General features: G+C 46.1%; 1 protein-coding gene across 8 annotated transcripts in view; it reads right to left on the reverse strand.

Annotated features, from left to right (window-relative positions):
* The window catches only part of MBNL3 (muscleblind like splicing regulator 3), a 93,676-nt gene that overhangs the window by 39,885 nt on the left and 30,860 nt on the right, over window positions 1–22,931 (reverse strand). For 7 of the 8 annotated variants that reach the window (XR_008508618.1, XR_008508619.1, XM_036402009.2 and 4 more), the window contains one exon: window positions 18,910–19,924. The exons of the other annotated variant lie outside the window; for it this stretch is intronic. Coding sequence is in view for 5 of the 7 variants with exons in the window: in XM_036402009.2 (XP_036257902.1) it covers window positions 18,910–19,083 (174 nt within the window). In the remaining 2 variants the exon portion in view is untranslated. Of the gene's footprint in view, window positions 1–18,909; window positions 19,925–22,931 lie in introns of those variants that run through there. 8 annotated transcript variants of the gene reach the window in all.

The raw sequence follows: 22,931 nt of genomic DNA on the forward strand, positions 1-22,931 counted from the left end.
GCTGCATCAAAGACTCCCAAGCCTAACACCAGCGCTTCATTCTCCCTCTCTGAAATAACCCATCACAAAGGCTTTCCAATTCTACTGCTTTTTCTGCTCCTTTTGGGACAGATGTTGGGATTCTGGATAGTCTGTGCTCTGCATCCCTCCTACACCAGCAGCCCTGCTTAGACAGTATTGGGTACAAAGAAGCTGGTGGTCCAAAGTTACTTGTAACAGCAATAAAAAAATACAGCACAGCTGGCTGCTGACATTTTTCAAATGCAGGTGTAACACCCATTTACAGAGAGCCCAGAGACTGCTGTTATGGTGAGGATCCTGCTGTGAACAGATTATAGCTGAAAAGAAAAAGCAAAATGTATCTTCTAGTTAGCATTACCAGATGGCAATCAGCCTCGAAGGCAAGGGAAGCAACACAGACTTCCTACCATACAAAAGTTTCAATTTCAATGGGTGTGAATAAAAATACTAGAGTTAAGGCTAATCTGGTGATTTCCAGCTATGGATGATACAGACCCTGTGAAATGCATGTTCTAGCCAGAAAACAGTACAGTTCATTAATACAGAATTTGCTGGAAACAGAATTCAAACAGCCTATAAAAAGCATAAACCACAGCTTTACAATATCTTTAGGGTGAGTTTTGCCTAACTTTGAAATTCCCACCTCTGAGTATAAAGAGCCACCTCCCTGAGCCTGCACAGGTGAGAAGAAAAATGCTAAAATCACCCCAGGTGTTATTTTGGCCCAACTCAGCTCCCCTGTAGTCACTGGAGAATCGTTTGCAGATTTTGTGCTGTTCTGAACGATGCTCTGAGCTGCAGCAGCAGCATGTCAGCTCTGACCCAGGGCTGCTGAGGTGAACAGGGACATGTCTTTTGTCAGGGTACAGAGGACAAGAGTCAGACCTGCCTTTCCACACAGCTTCAGTGGAAAAACTAGAATAGTTATCACAAGCTCCCAGGGCTACCAATGTTCCCAGCACTCTCAAGGCAGCCCCAGCTTGTCACTAAAACAGCAACTGAATTTCATGGCTTCAATGAATGTTAGGTCAAGCCCTTTCTGAGCAAGCCTAGACTTGATCTTGACTGAAATGAATGAACCTTGATGTTTTGCATGATTCCAAATGAAAGCAGGTGACATTTGGCAGCTACAACAAGAGTTTTGGGTCCTTCTGAACTGAGAGCTCAAAGTAAAGCTCAGTGGCACATGCAAGTGCAAGGCAGCTTGAAAACCCTCAGAGCACACCAAGCAGGCATTCTGTGTTCACCCCACTGAAGGGAGGCTGGTACACTTTGCACAGTCCCAGTCTACCCAGTTTTCCCCTCCCTACAGCTGTGGGGCAGAGCCTTGGGAAGACAATCAATGTTTGAGCTTAAAAAACCTAAAACATTATATCCCTCTGCAACAGTTCAGTGAAACACAGTCACTTCACAGTCCAGGTAGGCTCTAGCTCTGTGTCCAGGGAGTTAGAAAAATGCACAAGGAATGAAAAGCAAACACAACAATCCCTGGCTCTAAGACACTGATGCTGCTCTTCAGCCTCCCCTGTGACTGTTCTGCTGGGATATTTTTGCTTTGCAGGGAAGATGGAAAGAAGGACACACAAGGTAAAAAATCCAGCATCATTTCTACAAAAGGTATTCAAGTCCAGAAATAAAGCTGCCCACAGCCAGCTGAGGAGAATACTGAACAAACACTGCTAAAGACCCGTAACACTTCCATCTCTTTGTCCTTCCAGCCTTTGTCTGCAAAAGCCAACCTCTACCACAGACACAAACCAAGCTACAGGGGCTGTGCTGTATGCCATTGGCTCAGGGAGATGTGCTGTACTTGAAGGCTCTCTCCCATCACACGACTGGAAAGCTGCCCCTTGCCACCAACACACAATGACTGACCCTGTGGCACGTGGCCAAGCTGACAAGGCTTCAGTCGTCTACTTATTGCAGAGTTGGACAGGTCACCACCTAAAGGCATATAAGGGACAGCAGCACTTTGCCCAAGCAGGGAACACACGTCCCATCACATGGCACAAACAGTTTAGCAGCTGAACAATTTCACCAGGATATTAAAAACGTACCCTGAGCACATCAGTGTTCCCTCGCACCAGGGTAAGAGAGTGATCAGGTGCAAATGCTGGGAACAAACAGATGCACAGCGTGGCCAAGCCCTACTGCACATGCCACTCCTTTCAAACAGTCTGTATAAAAGTGCAAAGCACTTGGACAGGGGGGTTTGCAAGATCAGATGTGCTCTGCAGGAACTCAAACATGCTTATCTGGGACTCGCTTGAAAATCTGCAGCCTCAAAATGCTTGTCAAGCTTGTTTTTGTTACACAGCTCAAACCAGAGCAGGAGACAAAAACAAAGCAGAAAGCAGCATTTCTATGTCCTCATCTCCCTTTTTGGTAGCACCTTAACTGGTGACAGCCACTCACAGCCATTGCCAATCACTTCAAACCACTGACCTCGGCAAGCAAATCCAGCTCCAGAAAGAAACGATGCCTTGTTACCACAGAGCTCAAGTACTATCACCCTGACAATTTAAAAATATATTTTAATTAGGAACAGGGGGGACATGCAACTACTGCATTCCAGTAGATTCTAAGCAGCCACAGGCACTAGCCTAAATTCCCAAATCCTTATTCACCTGGCAATTAGGGAAGCTGAGAGCTGCTGTGAGTGAAGTTTTGCACATTGCTGAATACAGCAATGTTCCACTGAGTTTCCCCAGGACAGCACAAAGAGGTCATGGCTGTCCTCCTGCTCTCACGCAGGATTTTCATTCCAAGCTGTTTGTTATACTTGAAGGTTCTTAAAAACTCAGAGCAGTTATTTTGTTGGGGAAAAGCCCTGTAGCTCCTTCATTATATTTTTACATCTTGACAACTCTTTCCAGCTCTGTTCCCCTGCCAAGCTCTCTTCTTTGAGGCCAATGGCACGCTCTGTTATGCTCAATGAAAAAAGTGTATTGATTTTAATGTTTTTGGTTTGTGGAACATTTAGCTTGCTCCAAGCAATGGACAGTGTTTACCAAGACCAAGAAATATATATTAAAAGAGTATGGCACTGTCAAAGTATGTTTTTTGAGCTGTAGAGCCACAGAGCAGAAAAAAATGTTTATCTGAGAGATTACAACAGCAATCTCATGCCACAAAAGACAAGAATAAAGACTTCATCAAGCTCTTTTCTTTTGTATCCACCAATACATTTTGATTATGCTACGTTTGTGAACCATATCAGTCTGTTACCACCACATATTTGAAATTAGGTTTAAACAGAGTAGAATTATCATCATTTAGAGTTCTGAACTGAGCATTTTTAATGTCTTCCAAGTATTATTCCACTACTTTCCTAGGTTCAGGAATGTTCAGGAATGTTTAATACAGTATCAAAACCAGGCTCTCTCCAAGACAAGTAAGACTTTACAGACCTGCTGAAGGAAATGATCAATAACAATTACAAAAGAAGGCATTTAGTGTCCAGTAAAGAGAGCACGTTCAGGAGCATGTTTAGCCCTGGGATCACTGCAGGTACAGAGCAGGATGTGGAGGAGGTGACATCCACCAAAGTTAATATTCCTGTGGGTTTCAATGTGAGACTATTTCTAAGTAAAAAAAAAAAAAAAATCAATTCTACCTGGAAGATAGAAACACTGGCAAGTCATTGATTTTTCTTCTATAATAAATTACAAAAAAAAAAGCTCATGCCAGCTCTCTGGAACAATACTGCACAAGTGCTGTATAAAAAAAACACCACAAAACCCAAAGAAAAACAAACAAAATTAAACTTCACATATGTCTTCTACCTTCCATCCTCAGTTGTGTCCCTCCTGATTGCTATTATACCAGACCAGCATTTGAAAACAGCAAGTGCAGTTTCTCTTGTCCCTTAAACCATCTTTTCATTGTAAATCCCATAATCCAATTCTATAACTTTCACCAGCTGAATCTGTCAAGGTCATATGGAAAGTTGATGCTTCTGACCTTCCTCTACCTACAGTGTCTGTTGAATATTACAGTTGCAGCAGGCAAACCACACGTAGACAGAACCAGGCAAAGTACATCAAAGCCCAGGAGAATAAATGTTAAAGTACTGTGTTCATGAATACAAATATTGGACATGTGACCACCTTTGGCAGCCTCATGGCTCAAGTTTACACAAGGGAAAAGGCAAATAGGGAAGAGCAGAGATTGATAACTAAATGTCTGACCCAAACCTGCCCTCCTGTCCTGCAGAGGGCAAAGTCGTGCTCAGAAAACCTCATTCTCACTGTTTCAGAAAGCAAAATGAAATTGCAAATAAAAAGATATGGAGGTGGCTAGGTTTGGTTGGGTTTTTCTAAGAACTTGGCAGAACACAACCATTCCCTGAGCAGGGAAGGATGTGGCAGGGCTCTGCCATTCTGGCTTTCCACACTTCAGGTGGAAAAACCAAGATATGTCAGAACATGACATGACAGTCCCTCTGTGCAACAGCTTAAGCCAACAAAGGAGGTGACTGCAGGGCAACAGCAGATGCAGCAGCACAGGAGGGTGATGGCCTCAGTTGCCACCACAGGATTTGCTCCCTGATATCTGTCAGAGCCAGGGGTCTGATGTTCCAAGGCACAGAACACCTTTCTGCTCTTGGCTAGGATTTGCCCCATGGCACAGAGCAAAGCCAGCTTGCCCTGCTCCTCACCCTGATGTCCCCCTGATGTCCCCAGCTGCTTTCTCAGGCAATAGTTCAGTTCACCAAGACCAAGCTTTGTCCTCGTGCTCCTGTTTCAGCCACACATGCCAGGCATTTTTGTGCACAGCAGCACTTTTCCCCTCTGCTCTGGCTTTGCAGAGAAGCTACCAAGCCACAGAAAAGGGCTGACTGTGTGCCACCAACTCCACACAGTTCCAAACAAGGACCCCAAAGCTTTCTGGTCCATGCCAGGCCTCAGATTTCATGCCCACAGTATAATGAACTTGCTGTTGGTCAAAGGATTAAAGGTGCAGATACAAAAAGTACCTTTAAGAGAGGTCCTGCAGCCTGCTAGGCACAGCAGGCAAGGACCACACATCTCACATGGACCTTGGCTTCCAAAGAGGACATTCAGGCCAAGTGACATTGAATCACAACCCTCCATCCAGGAGGCAGCAAGGCTTGAAGAGAAAGGAAGAAAGAGAAAAAAGGAAAAAAACAAGTAAAAATAAAAAGAAAGCCTGCGTTGCCCTAGGCTAATACTCCACCTCGGTCAGCTTTTGCAGACTGATCTATTTAGTGAGTTGTTTATTACAGCCAGTAACATATGCACATTTAAGTCACAGAGGGGATTTTTCTCTTAAAAAATGCCTTAGAAGTGCTCTTTAAAAAGCACCTGGCACTAGAAAGCAGATATGTGACCAGTATTTGCTACCATCCCTAGTGAAAGGGAGGTTAAGGCATTGTAAATTGTAAATGTTTGCTAGGAGCTGAGCCCTCAGAGAAGCACAGCAAGCTGCGGTGGCAACAGGACAGACCTTTTTCCACAGAGGCAAACATGATGGGCTCACAATGCCAAAGATAATACACTGACATCTCTGTGGGCAAAAGGAGAGTTTGGCAATGACAATTCTGGGATAAAACTGCAATTAGTGAGACATATTTAGGTGCAGTTCCCATGCACTAGTCACAAGTGCCACACCAGCAGCTAGCTTTAATGAACACGATGCCCAGTTCTGTGCCAACATCTGAAAACCTGCTAATATACAATGGATTTATTACAACAACCTTGGCCAGAGCAAAACTTCTACCTGTTCTAATTACAACACTGCTCACAGATCCTGGTTCCCACAGGCTGTTATGCAGTCTGGTGAGGTCTGTGCAGATTCACAGTCCCAACCTCACTCAGCCAAAGCAGATCCATGTTACAAACTAACAAAGCCCTCCCAGGAACAGTAAGCCAACACAGATGCTGCAAACCACACTGCTCAAGGGGCTTTCTGCTCACCCTGCATTCCATGCTGACCTAGATAAGCAAAATTCAGGGTCTGTAGGTGTCTACATTGACATATAGTCCAAAGACCCCAAAATCTAGCAAGAGCGGTCTGTTTTCTCCATGTGATGACAGGAATGGGTATTAACTGATAATGCATTTTGCAGAATCCATGATTTCAGCTGCTGAGAGGTTAATTCCATGTGGCCACTGGGATCTGTTCCCTTCTGTGTAACAAGAGCTGTAGGACAGAACACTGAAAAGGTTGTATGCCTAGTTAGGTGGATTGTATCCATTTACTTCTGTGGGATGCAACTTTTGGTCTGACCTAAATTCTCCTCTGCAGCACTGGTGTAAGTGCCAGAACAGCTAAGAAAGGAATGTGTCCTGCGTGGGCATACATGTATCTCTGTCCATCCATCTGTCCCAGCTGATCAACAAGAATGGAACTGATCAGGGCTTTCCTTTCATTTGCTTGGTGCTTTGGAGTTCATGTTTTTAATAACCACCAGATTCACTCACTTAGGTTTGAGAGCACAAGAGAAAAGCTGGGGGAGGCAGAAGCAACTAAAGCATATCCATGTGGATGTACTTGCTTATTCAGACTTGAGGCACAAAAGCAAACTGATCAAATTACCATAGGGTTTTTCTGTCCTTCCTGTATTGCTGCTCTGCTTTCCCAACTCCTGCCCTGAGCTGCTTATCGTTGGCCTGTTCACCAAGTGCAGTACAGACTGCCTGAGATGCTCAGCCTTTGGTAGATGAGGAGGTATGCAAGGCTTACCTTTTGAAGGCTGTTTTCTATTAGAAAGCAATCTTAAACAACATGACTTCCTTAGGCAGCAGACACCTGATCTCATGTATTTTGCTTTTGCTACTGACAAGAGATATCTTCAGATGCAGCACAATCCCTTCCTAAAAGGGCAGCAAGAAAAAGACCTTTCACTGCCCTCACCGGGCAGAGTCGGGATGAGTCAGCTGCAATGCAAATGTTCATTTGTTTTTAGGTGGGATGGGCCCATATAGATGGGGTTGGGAGGGACTGGAGGGATTTTTTCTGCAAGGAAGAGTGACCTTTCTTGAGGACATCTGCAGTCTCTCGACACGTGAGAGGAGTAGCTGCAAAGAAGCTCCAGGGTCATTAGCAAGTCTGGAATGCAGCAGGACCAGTGCCTACATAAGCAAACACTCCAACACTGCTGAAAAAACGCTCAAACTGCTTTAAACCAAGATAGATGGACTTCTGATAGGGCACCGGCAGAAATCCCTGAACAAACTTCTCTTCGAGTGCCTCTGATACAGACCACAAAGTAAGAAAAGTGCTAACACTTCTCCCCTGATTGGGCTAAGGACTGAAAGGATGCTTAAAATCATTCTCCAAGAATTAGCACAATCAAAACAGGGTTAAAAAAACAGTTTTGAGTAGTGTTTTTGTCCTACCTAATGTGAGCTCTACTCCAAGTAAAGACTTCTAAAGATTTTATATTACTGTGGACTCTTCAAAAACCCATGCAGAGAAACACAAAACAACAATGAAAATCCTCTTAATTCAATCTGTGCTTTATCGCACAAGGCCGCAGCAGGGGATTTCTGGCTGTGGGAATACAAATACTCATCAATGCTACAGCTCAGGGTCCTGCTCCAATTACTACCCAAACACAAAATGAGACAGTCCCAGCCTGAAGAGTTTTCAGTCTAAATACACCAGACTTGGTGGAAAAACCCCAGGCAGCCAGGGGAAGCCTCAGCAACACCCAGACTGCATTCCAGCTGCTCTGTCCTGGACTGCTGCAGCCGTGATGCCTTTGATGCCTCCCAAGCTCCTTCCTCCCAGCAGCCTGCTTTATCCCACCTCTGCACCACTAGGTAAAAGTGATTCTGCCCATTTGTCTCCCAGCCCCAAAGGGATTTCCCCCTCCCCACTCCCAGCTCTCCTGAGGATGGTGCAGAGCAGTGTGAGTGGGCTCTGGTGACAGGAGTGACGTGGGCTGTGCGGGGAAATCCACGCCCTGCCGTGACATGCCAGCCAGCAGATGCTGACAGAGCTGGCAGTGATGGGTGGCCGGGGTCCCTGCCACATCCCCGAGCTCCCCAGTCCTATGGGAAAGTGGCTTGGGAGCTGCAGTGCTCCTCCCCAGTAAACCCCCACCTCCTTCCCCTGAGGTTGTCCCTTGCAGCTCAGAGGTTTCAGACATCCACATCCCTGCCTTGCTTTTATCAGCCCTGATGGCTTTCCAGCTTTGAGCACCAGAGTCACTCAGCCTGCCTGCCTTGCTCCAGCTCCCACCCTGCAGCACATCACTGAGGTTTTACAGGCAACAGGATTGACACAGCAGGGAGTCAAAGTCTGCAGGGAGGAAACCATGATTACATCTTCATCTGCAAGGGCACCAGATGCACTGAGAAATAAAAATGACTGCTGATGCACTGAGAAATAAAAATGACTGCTGAAGCAACAGGAGAGGAGAGCAAGAGACTTCTCAGGCTGCCTTGTACAATCCCTGCAGACACTACAACAGGGACAAAGAGGACAGGGGAGCTGCACTAGGGCTTGGGGACATATAGGCCCAGAGGGGAGGAGGAAACAGAGCAGAAAGAAGAAGCAAGGCTTTAGAATAAGACTGCAAGTCTTGGACCATCGGAGCAAGATTTGAGAGGGTTTCTGCATAAGCAGGAGCATCTTTAAGCATCTTCCCCTACAATGTTTGGGAAGGAGCAACATTCTCTCCAAAAAGAACTGTCTTGAAAGTCCACTGGTTTATGAAACAAAATTCCCTCACAGGGAGGAAAGAGCTTTCCTTCGTACAGCTGACCCAAAACACCATTATCTCTGCCATGCCTGGATGATCTTCCAAGCCCTCCTTAAAGGCTCATTTCTATGTCTGGCTTTCAACCCCCCCCCAACCCTGAGCACTAAAGTGCTACGGCATGGGCTGAAATGTCCAAGCCCATGAGGCTCTAGCTTTCTCCTGGCAAACTCATCCTGGGTTTGCTATCTGCAGCATCATGTGGAAGGCACTCTGGGAGCAGAGCCCAAGCACTGCATGCAGCACAACACTGCACAAACCAACCATTTGGGATCAAGAGCACATAATGGCTGCAAGCCTTACCCATGCTCTGATCCTTTAGGAATGGACAGCAAGAGGAAGAAACACAGACCAGTGGGATCAGCCAATACCATTGGGATTACACACTGAGGTTTTGTATTCAAACTCTGCTCAGTTGAAGCAGGGCTCTTTAAGGACCTAAGCTCCGTGTGACTGTTCCCAGCACCAGCCGTGTCCCTGTGGATAACAGGGACTTAGGGAAGCAGCGTCACGACAGCCACGGTCTCGGGCACACGGGCTGCAGCTCCACTGTACTGGTGCTGCCCTGGCCACCTCTGAACCCCCAGATACTCCACACTTTCCCAAATGCCCCTCTGTTTGAGAGGTGTCTCCTCTCACTAAGCACCCAGAGCTGATCACAGCACCCAGAGTTCCTAAGGCAAAGAAGAAGTGATGAGACAGAGTTAAAGCACCACGTTTCAGACTATTGACTTAAATCCCCATCAGAACCCGGTGTGGGTACTGCTGGGCAGAGATGTGGACATCACTCATGAAATTCAACTGGATTCCAACACTCTTATCTGTAGTGGTTGTTTTGGGTCTTTTTCTGACACCAGTGTAGGAGAACAGCTGAAAGTTAGTGCTGTGTTAATGCAGAGTCAGAGGCAAGATAAAACACAGAGACCACTCAGCAGTCACCTGGGCATGCATTGTGATACCATACCCATTCTGGAGCACTAGCTAAACTGCTCCTGGTTCCCATTCCCAGAATTAAGCAGAATTTGCCTCACTTTTTAATGGTGCTCTGTGCACCATTAAAAGCAAGGGGTGGGGGCCAGCAGCACCCCTGCAGCAGTTATGCTGGACTGCGTGGTGGGTCTTTCTCTCCACTGTGCAGTCATACTAATAAACAAAGTAGCTTGTTTTAAACATTCACATTCCACTGCTGCAAGAGGAAAACTTCTTCCCAGAGCACAGGCTGCCACCTTCCAAACAAGGTCAGACACTGACCTCCTCCCCCACCACCAATGACCTTATTAGCACTGATCATGGTTCTAATAATATCCCGCACTGTAAGCAGGCCATCTGCCGTAACATTTCACTACAAACTTGGGGAATTGCTTGATTTGAGTATGCTCATGTCCCAGCAAGCCAATTGTGCCCTCTCAGGAATATGCTTCTTCCTCAGAGCTTTAAGCTAAATGTTGCAGAAAGGCACCTCCAGGTCTCAGCTTTCCAGCTTGGAGCTGAAGCACGAAGAGAACAGCCCCGAGCCATTCCCACGTGCTGGCTTCAGAGAGAGGAGGTAAAAACACAGAGTTAGTGCTTAATAATCCCTGACTCCAGCATCCAGCTCCTCTGACAGTGGAGACATCAAGTAACCATGTCACTGCAATCCTAAACCCAGGCCAAACACTAACCAGACATTCAGAGAGCCAGATGCAAAAGCCAGGGCTCCCAAGAGATCAGCATTACTTTTGTGTCATGTACTTTCTGCTGTGTGGACAGCAAAAAGATTTTACTATCCTAACACATTAGCTATGGTTAAGTTGAATATTTTCACTGCCACTACAGAACAGGGGGCTTTCCTAACAGGCAGGCAAGATTACAGAACTAAGCATGTTTGATAGCTATTCCTTTGGAAGGAGCCAGGGTTTGAAATGCTTACTCAGTTAGGACACCTGTCCTAAAACACCCCGAGTCTTGCTATTACAGGCTATTACAGCAGCTCAGCTACACTCAGCCTTCAAAGACATTTTTTTTTGTACTGCTCCTGTGAGGTCAAAAAGTGCAATTAGGCACAGAGACTGACATTACAACACTTTGAAGCAGTTTGCATCATCACAAGGCTCTGAAAGGTGGTTTTCCAAACCCTTGGTCTTTCCTCTAATCAAAAGACTGTCATCAGACATGGCACGAGGACTGTAAGGGGTGAGGAAGGGGGTCAGTGCCTGGGTCCCTGCTGTTTTATGAACAGCAATAAAACAGTATTAATAAGCCAGAAGTAAAACTGTGCCTGTATGGGGCAACATTCACCCAAGGTCTTCAAAGCATTTATTTTAATACCAGCAAAACAGTATTTATAGGGACAGAATTTCAAAGAGCTCAGCTCCTCGCTTGGAAATCTAACCACTTATTGAAATGCTCTGTGGGAGATGTCAGGCGATGGGCTCTCCAAAAAGCCTAGCACATCTTGTTTACATTTGTTTTAAAGCTTCTAAACAGCTCAATTACATAAAAGCAAGTTACTGCACCCTCCTTCAGAAGGGTGAACCCAAGTGGCAGAAAGCTATTGTCAGCTAAGGGATTACATCAAACTGATGCTATGCCACTGAGGAAATCCGCCAACTCCACATGCTCGTTCAGTCACTCCCCTTGAAGGCATCTTTCACCACCTTCCCCCCAGCTCATTTTGCTGGCCTAATGCAATCAGGAGCATAAGAAGTCCCTAGGTAGTTTCACAGCCAAGCATCCTCTTTGCCCCAGACTCTGACCAGGCACAGAGGTCTGTTTGGTGCTTCTATTTCAATCCCAGTGTTAGCTACTGCTACACATCAGGGCTGGAAGACGTAACGTTTGAACTTCTTCCCTAGAAGAACTCGGCAGTGCCACATTTTGCAACATGGCACCATTTGAGGTGCCAGAGCTCACTGTACACACACACACTCTCTTTTTGTGCTCCCTTGGCCAACTTCTGACTCACAGCAGGCAGAGCCAGCCACTTGCTATCTGGGCCCAGCACTTCATCTCCCTCCTCCCTGTGCAGAGGAACACCCTGGGGCTCACAGAGCATCCCCCTGCAGTTATCCTGGGTCACAGGCATGAAGCTTGTGCTTGCAGATCCCAACAAGCTTGTCAAGACTGCAAACTCAAGGTGTGCATGCAAAGAAACTCCCAAAGGTGGCAGAGCAAACAACCATGGGCAGCTCTTCCCCTTTATGGAGTGGCTGAGATGACCTCTTCCAACACTCAAAACTTGATGCAACAGCTCACTCCAGCACAAGGAGCTCTTTTCTACCTGCAGGAACTCTACAGCACTTAAAATCAGGCTTAAGTAATTTTGCAGAACCAGAACCTTGGTCTGGAGGGCTTTGCCCTTCAAACAGGAAAGCAAGCTCAGGAGCAGGAGGTGGCATGCCAAGGCCAGTGGAACGTTGCAATATGCCCATAAAAGGTTTCAAAATGTATCTGCTTAAGCACACACAGAAGCTCAGAAGGGTTTAGAGTCAACATCCCAAAAGAATTCCTCTCCTGCTTTTTTAGGCAAGTGTGAGCAGCAGTCAGCACTTTACCATCATCTTCCCAACCAGAAACCCAAGGTTACTCTTGGCTAATATTAATAATGTAAATGCTGCTGGCTTTACCCTTTGAGGATGGTGGTTTGCTCACGCCACAGGGAGAAGAACGAGGCAAAATGAGCTGCAGGCAGGAGCAGAGGCCCTGCATTGCCAGGGCTGGCTGGTGAGGAAAGGAGAGGCGAGGCTGGCAGCAAAACCCCACTGCTGAAATTGCTTGGCCCATCTCCCTGAAGAGGCTGGCCTCCAAATTGTGGTCTCAGGACCAGTTTGTGGGCACAGCTCTGCTTTCCAACACGTACAAGGGGAAAAGTACACCAGTCTGAGGCCCAAGGAAAAGCTGTAATCAATCAGCTGCAAGAAGATGGACAAGGATGGTGTTCCTGTCCTTGCCCCTTGCAGTGGGAGATCTTCCCAACTTACCAGCCTGTGCCTACACCTCTGCCAGCCTCTAGAACCTGTCCCAGAGACAGCATACATGAGACTGGCACTCACAGGCAACAGCAAAGGCATCTGCTCCTTTGTGGGCAAGCCCTCAGGAGAAATGTGGGGTCAGGAGGTCTGGGGCACAGATGGTGCTCTCCACCGACTGCACAGCAAATACCCAATCACCAAATATCCACCCTCTGCAGGAATATGAGCAATGAGCTGAGAAGAGAGCATCCCTCCAGGGTAGCACCAGAACTAGACTATGCACCAGGAAACCTACAGATATCTCACTTTTCTTGCCATGTTACCATAGACAGCACCTAGTTTCACAAAGCACACGTCCTTGTAAATGTAAAGGCCAAGGTAGTGTTCCCTGCTGAGGCTGCTCAGCTACAGAAAGACCTGGCAGGGATAAGGACAAGGCAAACCTCTTTACTCTCCATAACACACCTCAAAGATCACCTCCTTGCTTCAGAGCACAGACAAGAATTCCTGTCAAGGACTCTGCCTTATACCTTTGTAAATGGCTGGCAATGAATAAGACCTCCCTGTCTACTGCTGTCCTTGCAGCACAGACACTAGGTAACACCAGCCTGCTCCAGTTACACAAGTTCATCACCCAGCAGCTCTGCAGAGAGCAGGACCAAGGGAATTCCAGCTGCTAGATTTTGTATTCAGTGCCTAAGGCTCTCTGTCCTCCTCCTAACCCTGCCACAGTGGCAGCAACCACTGCTGCAACAGAGAAGCAAGGGGACAGCTCAGAGCAGCAACCTTCTAAACCATGACTGCAAAACCCACCAGTGCTCATCTGCCACAGCTCAGCTGTCAAAAAGTCACAGATAAATTAAATGAGACTACTGGGCCATCAGAGGAAGCAGTGGATAACACTAAACAAATCAAACATGCTGTGCACAGACATCTGTCCCACAGACAGATCAGCTAGGCAGATTAAAGGAAGAAGGTGTATGCTTTCCCTGGAAAGCTGAACACACCTAGGGAGGTCACACATCATCTTCACATAACCAGCCTTAACCCCACAGAGAGAATCTGCAGTCCAGACAATGGGGCAGGCCTGGGAGATGCTCAGCACAGGTAGAGCCAGGTGAGCTTCTCCATCAGTGCTCTCCATCCCAGAGATGTGCCAAAAACTTCTGAACACACTAGAGAGAGTACAGACAGCAAGTGTGCCAGTTAAATTCAACTGTGAAAACGTGGAGCTTGATGTAACCTATAGATGCAAAGGGATCCAGGCCAAATTATTTTTCCCCCACAAGCTCTCCTGTTCTCCTTGAAATACCAATTTACTTCAGAAAGAAGTACAAAGAGAAATATAGAAATTAACAGAAAAAGACAGAGAAATACAGTATTAACAGCTTTTATACATAAAATTGAGTCTAAATACATTTTCCCCCACTTTAAGTTGTTTGATTTAAACAGTAGTTTTAAATAGCACTGATGACATGCTGTAAGACACACCAGCACCCAGAATGGACAGAAAGCTGCTGCAAATCTGCTGTTGCCACACAGGTAAGCGGCTTAATGACCAAGTAAAAGTGGATGTTTGTCACACAGGTGACTTGGCTCAACACTGTTCTTGTGGAATATTTACATCTCCATTACACTGAGCTGAGACGTGGAGTCAGAATGTCTCCAAAAATATCACTATGGCTTTGTTTGCTTTCTTCTTCCTCTCTAAAAGCATAACCATATGCTAAGTTTAGTGGGTGTTTTTAGTTGTTTCTTAATTTGGAGTTTATTTAAATTAAAAAAAAAAAATAGATTTGATTGCCAACCAGTAAGTCAGAAATAATTCTAGTCAAGTCAGCATAAACCAGGTACAAATTAGCATGAAAACTGTGAGGAACAGCCTCAGGTGCATCAGTTTCAAGATCATATAGTACATCCATTGCCCAAGCAGTGTGAACTTTTCAGATTGCCTTGGGATTTTGAATATTATTACCAGAGAATAACACTTCTTTTAGAAAATAGACAATTTAGACAAAACTACTTTTAACTTCTTTTTATGCCTGTTCACAGAAAACTTTTCACCTTCTTTTTATATAGTACTGCTTTGAAACATGCAATAGTTTAACAGTGTTTTCCACATTAGACCTCCCAAAGTCGAAATTCATATTACTGAAATTTTTCACCCCACTATTTTCTGTCTCAAAATGCTCCCTGAAGCTTCAATTCACATTAATATTCAAAAAGAAAATTCAAAAACCCCTAAACAGCAAAAAGCCCCAGCCCACACCTCACAAAGCTGCATTTGTAAATTTTTTTAAACCTCAAGTCCTCAGTGCAGATACCCAAACTGTGAGCAGTATAAATCAAAGCCTCTGTGAACACCTGATGTGCATTACCTACACATTTTTATATAACATGTCACCATCTCCTAATGTCCCATCTCTCAGCTCTCTGCTCCATTAGTGACCAAAGATGATTTTTTTTTTCCTTCCTGAAAACATCAGAAACTGGAAACACAACCAATGACTTTCTGGCCAGGAACTAAGAGTCAGACAAGCTCATATCCTGCCCTCCCGATCCAGCCTGAATAGGAAAGTTAATGACTAGATGAGCAGCCTACCAAAGTGCCAAAACAAACCTTTGTAGGAATTGCCTTGAGCCAGCAAAGCATGTCCCAGTCCTTACAAAGAGCACTGCCTCTGCATGGATGGTGCACACTGAGCCAGGGAGAGAGGCAATGAACAAACCCAGAGGCCACCCCAGTTCACAGGGATGACATGACATTCCTCTCCTTTGCTCAGAACATCTCTGAGGTGCCACAGGACCTGGGCAGAGAGCACTGGGCACTGACCAGCAGCCCCCGTGGTCACTTCTGGAAGCAGGGTGGCCAGCACAGCCAGCTCTTGGGCCTTTCGACTGCCCTGCAATCAAGCAGTGCAGACTCTCCTGCCATTCACACAAATTAATTCAGAGAACACTGCTTCCAGAATAACAAGGAGGGATGCATGAGTAGAGTGAGAGCTCTCTTGGCATCTGATTCAAATAGCAGCTTCTTGCAAGGAACTATTTTTAAGTTTTGTATCAATCTGCTTGAGAAAGGTTCCTTCTGCTGCCTACAAATGTGCAAACTCCCCCTTCAAAGAAATACAGCTCAGGACAGCAAGATCAGCCTTGCACTCTCAACCAAATCAAGACCAGATATTTCACAACCAAAGCATTGCACACACACAACGTTCCTGCAGAGCATGTTCTGGTGACCCCACCTGAGCATCAGTGAGGGCCCCCATTAATCCAATGAGTCCTGTGTGTTCTTCACAAGATTACAGGTAGCACACAGTGAAACAACCCACACTGAGGCAGTCTGACTGCTTCTGGAAGCATCACCGCTTTTTCCACTGCAACAGGCATGGAACTGCTATAGGAGATTAAGGAAAAAGGGGAAAAAGGGCAATTCAGTAAGCTCTGGATGCTACACATGACCTGACCAGTGAGGTGAAACCATTGTTTGCTGGGTTATCAGAAGTTCCTGTATGAAGGCATTGTTCAAGCTTAAGAGGTTTGTGAGAGAAAAAAAACAAGCAACAGCAGCACACAATGGATGCAGATAAGCAACGTCTGAACAAAGCCCTGGGCGGTTGCAAGACAACGGGAAAACTTATTAGCCACAAGCATCCTATATCCTGCCTCCCATAAAGCAACACAGATGTTCTGCTAATGCAGGGTGTGAAAGACAAGAGAGCACTAAGCAGCTATTGAGCCCTCCACAGGAGAGACGGCCGGTGTTCCACAGCTGTTGGGCACAAAGACATCCTCAGGATGGGCACAAAAAGCCTCTTAAATGGTCTGAGAATGTAACACCTCTCTGGTGTTACCTGTAAGGGTGGCCACCCTTATAGCCATGAGCCCCTCAAGACCACTGCAAACAGTGCTTTGCAAGCCCGGCTCTGGCCCAGGAACAGAGTGACCATTGTTTGAGGGTTTGGCCCCCAGGGGGGTTATTTCCACTGGGAAATGCATGGCATTAGACATGCACACACTCAGGCTGCAGCACGGGGACCACAGCCCTACGTGGCACAGGGACACAGGGCTCTGTCCTGAGAGCTGCTGGGTCCATGGGGCTGAAGGAAGTGCTCCAAGACCCATTTTCTTGTCTGCAAAGAGGGGTGCAGAAACAGCCCCATCACCTTTGGCCAAGTGCTCTGCACATTTGGACCTCTCCTCAAGAACTTCCCAAAGACAGAGCTGTCAGCCCTCCACGAGGCTTTCCCAAGTCCAAAAAACCTGTTCTCTGGAAAATTCAGGCCACTTAACCAGCACATACTGGGCATCTGCTATTGTGTCATGAGGAAACTGCAACCAGAACGTCATTTAACAGCCAGTTCCACAGGAAACAGTTCTGAGCTGTAGAAGATCACACCCTACTCCTTCCCCTGGGTTTTTTTGTTGTTGTTTTCTTAACATGGTGCTCCCCATCCCATCCCCACTGCTGAAGAGGGAGAAGTGTTTGCTCATGCCAGTGGGTGGGATTTGAACCCCAGCTGCCCATGGACTCGGTCCTGCACATGGTCCCAGCCCCAGCTGGGCAGAGAGGGGCTGGCACAGCTGGGTGTGCTGCAGGAACTGCACTGCCAACAGCACCCACGGGCAAGTGTCACACATGGGGTGACAGCACAGCTCAGAGCCCAGCCAAGCTGGGTGGCTGCACTGGGACACCTGCCCAGGATGCTGCAAACACCAGCAAGGGGCACAAAACTACCCTCCACAGTGTGACAGCCCCTCCTTTCCATTCACAAATATACTCTGTAAAATATGAACATATTAATCTCTTCATTAAAATTACCTGCACACTGCCACTGGCTACAATTCAAAAGTTTCAATGGCATAAAGAACAAGATTTTTTCCCCCTTCAAAAAAAAAAAATTTGTCTCTCACTGTCAGCAAACCAGCAATGTAAATGAACATTTGAAAGTCACTGTATAACTAAAGAGTCATTTCACATAATCAGATTAAAAAGAGAAAAACAAATGCAAACAGAAAACTTGAGCTTCTTGGAAAAAGAGAACAGAAATGAAAACATGAAGAAGCCACTAACAGGAACAAAATGGGTAAACCAGTGTTAGTCCAGATCCAGTCCTGGTCTGAACCCCTGCATATATAACTCTACCAGTTCTGTTACTCATTATGCTCATAAAAATAAACAAAAATCTTTTCAAGCCATAGTTGAAGTTCAAGAGAAAACTTATAAGATTATAAAATCTTCCAGACTCTTTCTAGAAATTTTAACAGGTTGATTACTTTGGTCAAAACATTAAACACAATGTCAAGAATTCTCATCTGCTAACAGTTATCCATATGGTCTCAGAGTAAAAAATACTTTTGAGGAGTCATACATTTGGGGGAAAAAAAAAAAAAAAAGGTGGATCTGCCTTTCCAAGAACCATGGTGAAGTGAGGCCAGAAAGAGATGCCCACATCCCCCTTCTGTGAGCCCCTCCACTCCTCTCCCTGACTCACAGTCCAGGTCTTTGGTATTTTTGAAAGTCACCCCTGGAACTCCAGCAGGGACACGCCACCAAGAGCTATTTACTGCCTCCAAATTCAACTCTGCAAGGACAAGCACCAACCTCAAGGCTCAGCCATAGCTCCAACAGGCCTGGCAGAGCCACTGAGTTCGTGTGTCCCAAGCAGAAAGCACTTCCCCAATGACCATTTCTGGAAATGTTGTTCTCCAAATATTTTGGCTGGTCCTCATCTACAGGACAACCTTCAAGTGCATTTGCAACTCTGTCTCCAGGAAATACATGTAAAGCTGATTCATTATCTTAAAATGCTGTTTTCATTTTTGCTCATTAAAAACACATTTCAGATCCCCGCACCAAATGCACAGCTGACGTGATCTGGACACTCAAAACTGGATTTCAGTTCTCTCCAGTCGTCTTATTCCATTTGCTGCCCACAACCTGCGTTCTCTGTTTCAGGGACAGCTATATTAGACCTGAGCTACCACAGAAAAATGCCCTGGATAAAATCCTCTCTCCCTGCAATGCCTGCCACTCCAGGCAATGGCACCTCAAGTCAGACTCAGCCGAGATTTCAGGAGCAGCATCCTCCCTGCAGACACAGAGCAACAAACAGCTGTTCTGCACATCCCACACCCCTGCCTGAGCCACTGGGAAGGGAAAGAAAAACAAGGCAGCTTAGGCAATGCACGCGTTACAGTCCTCACCTTTAGGGAGTCAAAGCAGGCAATAACTCGACCATTTTCCACATGGCAACTCCGTGACGGATGGGCGAACTTGCACTCTGCATCAGACCGAGAACAAGTCCCTCTCTGAAACTCTCGACACACTTCTAACGTCAGCCATTTTGTATCACGAACCAGGGACACGTTTACAGCCATATTAAAAAACAAAAATTAAAATGCAAGCAATCGCACCCTTCCTCAGGGTAATGTTTACTGCTGATCTTCTTTTTTCTTCTTTTTTTTTTTAAAAAAAGGGTAAAAAAGTGAATTCAAGTTAAATGTGAAGAAATAACTAACTTGTTGCTTTGGTAAAACTCCTATTCATCAGCACTTAGGTTTTCATTTAAGTCAAATCGTGTTTCTTTAAACAAGAATTAAACATAAAGCCAATCATAAAATAGAAATCTTATCAGAACAACTGAAAATCAAATTAGAGGCCAGCTCCTAAAAGTGCAATTGTAGAAGTTAAAATACAAGTGTTATATTTTGTGCCACTGCCAAAGTTACTTGCAAATAACTGGCAGACTTTCAAAAGAATTCTGTGCTCTCCAGTTAATGGTTTCAATTATTCTTGCAAAAAGCATATGCTGCTGGCAGCACTTCAGTTTGTGGAATGGTCTCGGTCCTTGGGGAGAAAACTTCGGGTTTTGTTTTTGTTTTTTTTTTCCTTCTATTTCTTGCTTCTAAAAATTATGGTTCACGAGCATCAAAACAGGCAAAAGGATGTCTGATTTTTTTTCCTCTTTCTTTTCTCTTAAATATTTGCTACATAGTCGGGGGAAGGAAAAAAAATAAAATGGCTGAGCAAACTGCGTGTAAATGGGGAGCCAAAAAAAAAAAAAAAAAAAAAAGGGCAAGGCTGGAGGAGCCGCCGCCGTCAGGGCACGGACTGCAAGCAACGCCGAATTAAACAGAGAGGGGGGCGAGGGGCAGAGAGAGGCAGCCCTAGACAGAAATCCAAGCAGCGGTGGCTTCAGGAAAGGCACTTTTCAGCAACCTGCAGGAAAAAGAGAAATAGAATCAGCCAGGAGCCTGCGGCCCCGCTCGGGCGGGCGGGCGGGCGCGGGGCGGCGCCGGCGGCCATTGCGGGCACGGGGGCACTGCCCGCGCCGCGCTGCGCATGGGAGGTGGCGCCGGCCAATGGCGCTCGCCGTTACAGCGGCACCCGCGGGCAGCAGACCAATAGCGGAGCCCGTTTCATAGCGCCGCGGTGGGCGCCGCAGCCCCGGGACCCTCAGGGCCAGCCCCGACTCTACAGCGGCGGGGGCTGCGCTTCACGAGCCCTCCCGGAATAACGGGGAGTACTCTGCTCTACAATAGTATTTTTAAATTAACATTAACTAGCCCACCCCTTTTCTATAGGAAATGTTGAGGCAGGAAGAGCAGCCGGTGGCTGTGTTACATGCCGGGCTCCTGCTCAGCCCTTCCAAGGTGTTCCATCAAACCATGCCCAGCGCAGGGCTGCTCCTGCGATTGCTCTGGAGACAAACGGCTGGCTCGCAGCCGCTCCTCCATGGATTCAGAGCCTACAAAACGAAGAGCAAACCCGACAGGGAAACCTAAGCCACACACACACACACACACACACACACGGAAAAAATTAACTCATTGCTCACAGCTGTAGTTTTCCACCAGACCAAAGGCAACTCGAATTACTCTGACTCCAGCAACTCGTGTTATACAACAAACAACTTTCAATGCATTCCAGTTGAAGGCTTCCTTGGCATCCACTAAAATGTTAAGCTGTCTCTAGAGTCTCCCATTCTAATATTAGCTGTACCATTGCCGCCTGATAGGACTGGGCTGTTTCCAAGTTCCCAAAATCCAGCCCTTTATCTTCCTAAAGTACGAGCGTCCACTTTTGCAAACATTTGACAGGCGCGGGATGTTGCCTGTGTGACTGCTATTAAGATTTCAAGCTTTCGTAGGAGAAGAGCCTTCAACTACAAAAAAAGGAAGCTTAAATTCCTCTTTCATTATTGGTGTGTTATTGCAATTACACTGATCAGTAACTGAAACCTACTGGAGCTGGAAACAATGGAAACAATGCTACCAAGGAAGAAGTGTGGGAAGAGGCTGTCATCAGCAGCAGGGGGTGGGGCACAGAGGCTGTTTGATTCACAGATCGAATTATTTCAATTTAGAGAAAACAACAGTCGTTAAACCTACACTGCAAGTACTTTCTAGGCTTAATTAGACTCAAGTTGATAACAAAACCTGCCCAGATCCCTGCAATCCAGCTTGAGGCATCATCACAAAGCTTGGTCTGACCCATGCTTCTGGAAGGACCTTTGCATTTTTGCACATCAGGTGGGGAACAGAGAATGCAAACGTCATATTTGCTAAGCGTGTTTTAAACTTCAAAGAGAAGGAAAAAAGGCACACCTAACCATGCTTGTGTTTTTTGGGTTTTGTAAAGAAGAGCTGCTCTAAATCAATTCCAATTTCGCAAACAGGGCAAATTTATACAGGAATCCCATTCACTGATACATGGGCTCCCTGTTCATATGAGCTCAGAAAGCAAAAGAAAGGAAAAGATGGACAGAAACCTTCTACAGGGAGCTAAGGACTAGCTGGGTGCAGCTCTTAAGAACGAGCTAGAACAGGTCAGATATGGGTGGGGATTAGAAAGAATGCACTCTCAGAAGTTCTTCCGAGAAGACTGAAATACAACCATCTTGTGGATTAAGTGCCTATTCCACAGCTTCAGACTCCTAAGGGAAGTGAGGGTCTCAATGCTGGGGATAGAATATGATGGGTCTGACTTAACACACAGTTACACCAAACACCAAGATGTCCAAACAGTGTAGTAACATTTGCCCTTCCCAGCCCCTGAACCTCAGGAAATCCCAATGTAACAAACCAAATGTTGATCTTTCTCTCAAGCCATGCAGCTCAGGATCACACACTGCCCACAGGTACATGGCTGCACTAAACTGCTCAGTCCTCAAAATGAAGGACATCATGTTAATGAAAACTAAATCAAATGAATTCTACAAAACATTAAACTACAAATATCAAAACATTCAGACACATGTAACACAGTGGATATTTTTCTTTACAACTCCTGGGGGAAGAAACAAACCAACTGATGGAAATTGCCCCTGCACCACACCCTGCAGAAGGGCACACTCCTCTGCGCAACATTCAAGAGACAAGAAATTTTCTGTGCCGTGGAAACAACCCCACCTCCCTGCAGAAGGATTGACTCATCTCAGACCCTGGCACTAGAGCTCCTGTACTGGAGGGATCCAAATTAATGAATATATTTTTCATACCGCAATTCTGCAGCCTGCAAGGCACCTGGCAGAGCACTGCAGCAGCACACACACTGCCCCATCACTTGTTTGCTGGGCACTCAGGAGAGCAGTTAAGCACATGCTTAACTCTGAGCATGCCAACAGTCTTTCTGAAAAGAAAATCTGAAGCATGTACTTAAGTGCTTTGCTGAATCAGGGCCTAAATAAATGAATCTGCTTCACAGGTTTATCAGGACTAGGGAGGCCAGCAAGCACAGGCAGCAGTCATTGTGCTTCGGCTTACATGATCACAGCCCAGAGGAGCACGAGTTAGGCTTTTCTGCAAGTCAACAAATACAGTTCTGTCAGTGTTTGGATTGCTGCAAATCCCTCTCCATGTGGTCACGGGGAAGGCTGGAAACGCGTGCATGCAGGGCTGACATCACAGTGAGCGCTGCACACTGCTGCAGCGAGGCTCCCACGCACAGCCCAAGGACAGCACACCTCACCAGGAACCTGCCACTGACAGCACACAGCTCCAGCTCTCCAGGTTCCAGCTCCTGGCAGCAAACAACTGTTCACACCAGAATGCACCCTTACAATTCCCTTGTATTACTCTTTTTTGGGGAGGGAGGGTGTGGGGTGGCTCGCATTTTATTCCCTTTCTCCTGTATATTTCAAATAAGAGGAATTAAAAAAAAAAAAAGCATGCATGCCAAAACCAACATACAACCTACAAGGATTAAAAAGTAGCTCCAGAAATCA

Source organism: Molothrus ater, chromosome 14 (assembly GCF_012460135.2).
Source record: "Molothrus ater isolate BHLD 08-10-18 breed brown headed cowbird chromosome 14, BPBGC_Mater_1.1, whole genome shotgun sequence".
Classification (NCBI taxonomy): Eukaryota; Metazoa; Chordata; class Aves; order Passeriformes; family Icteridae; genus Molothrus; species Molothrus ater.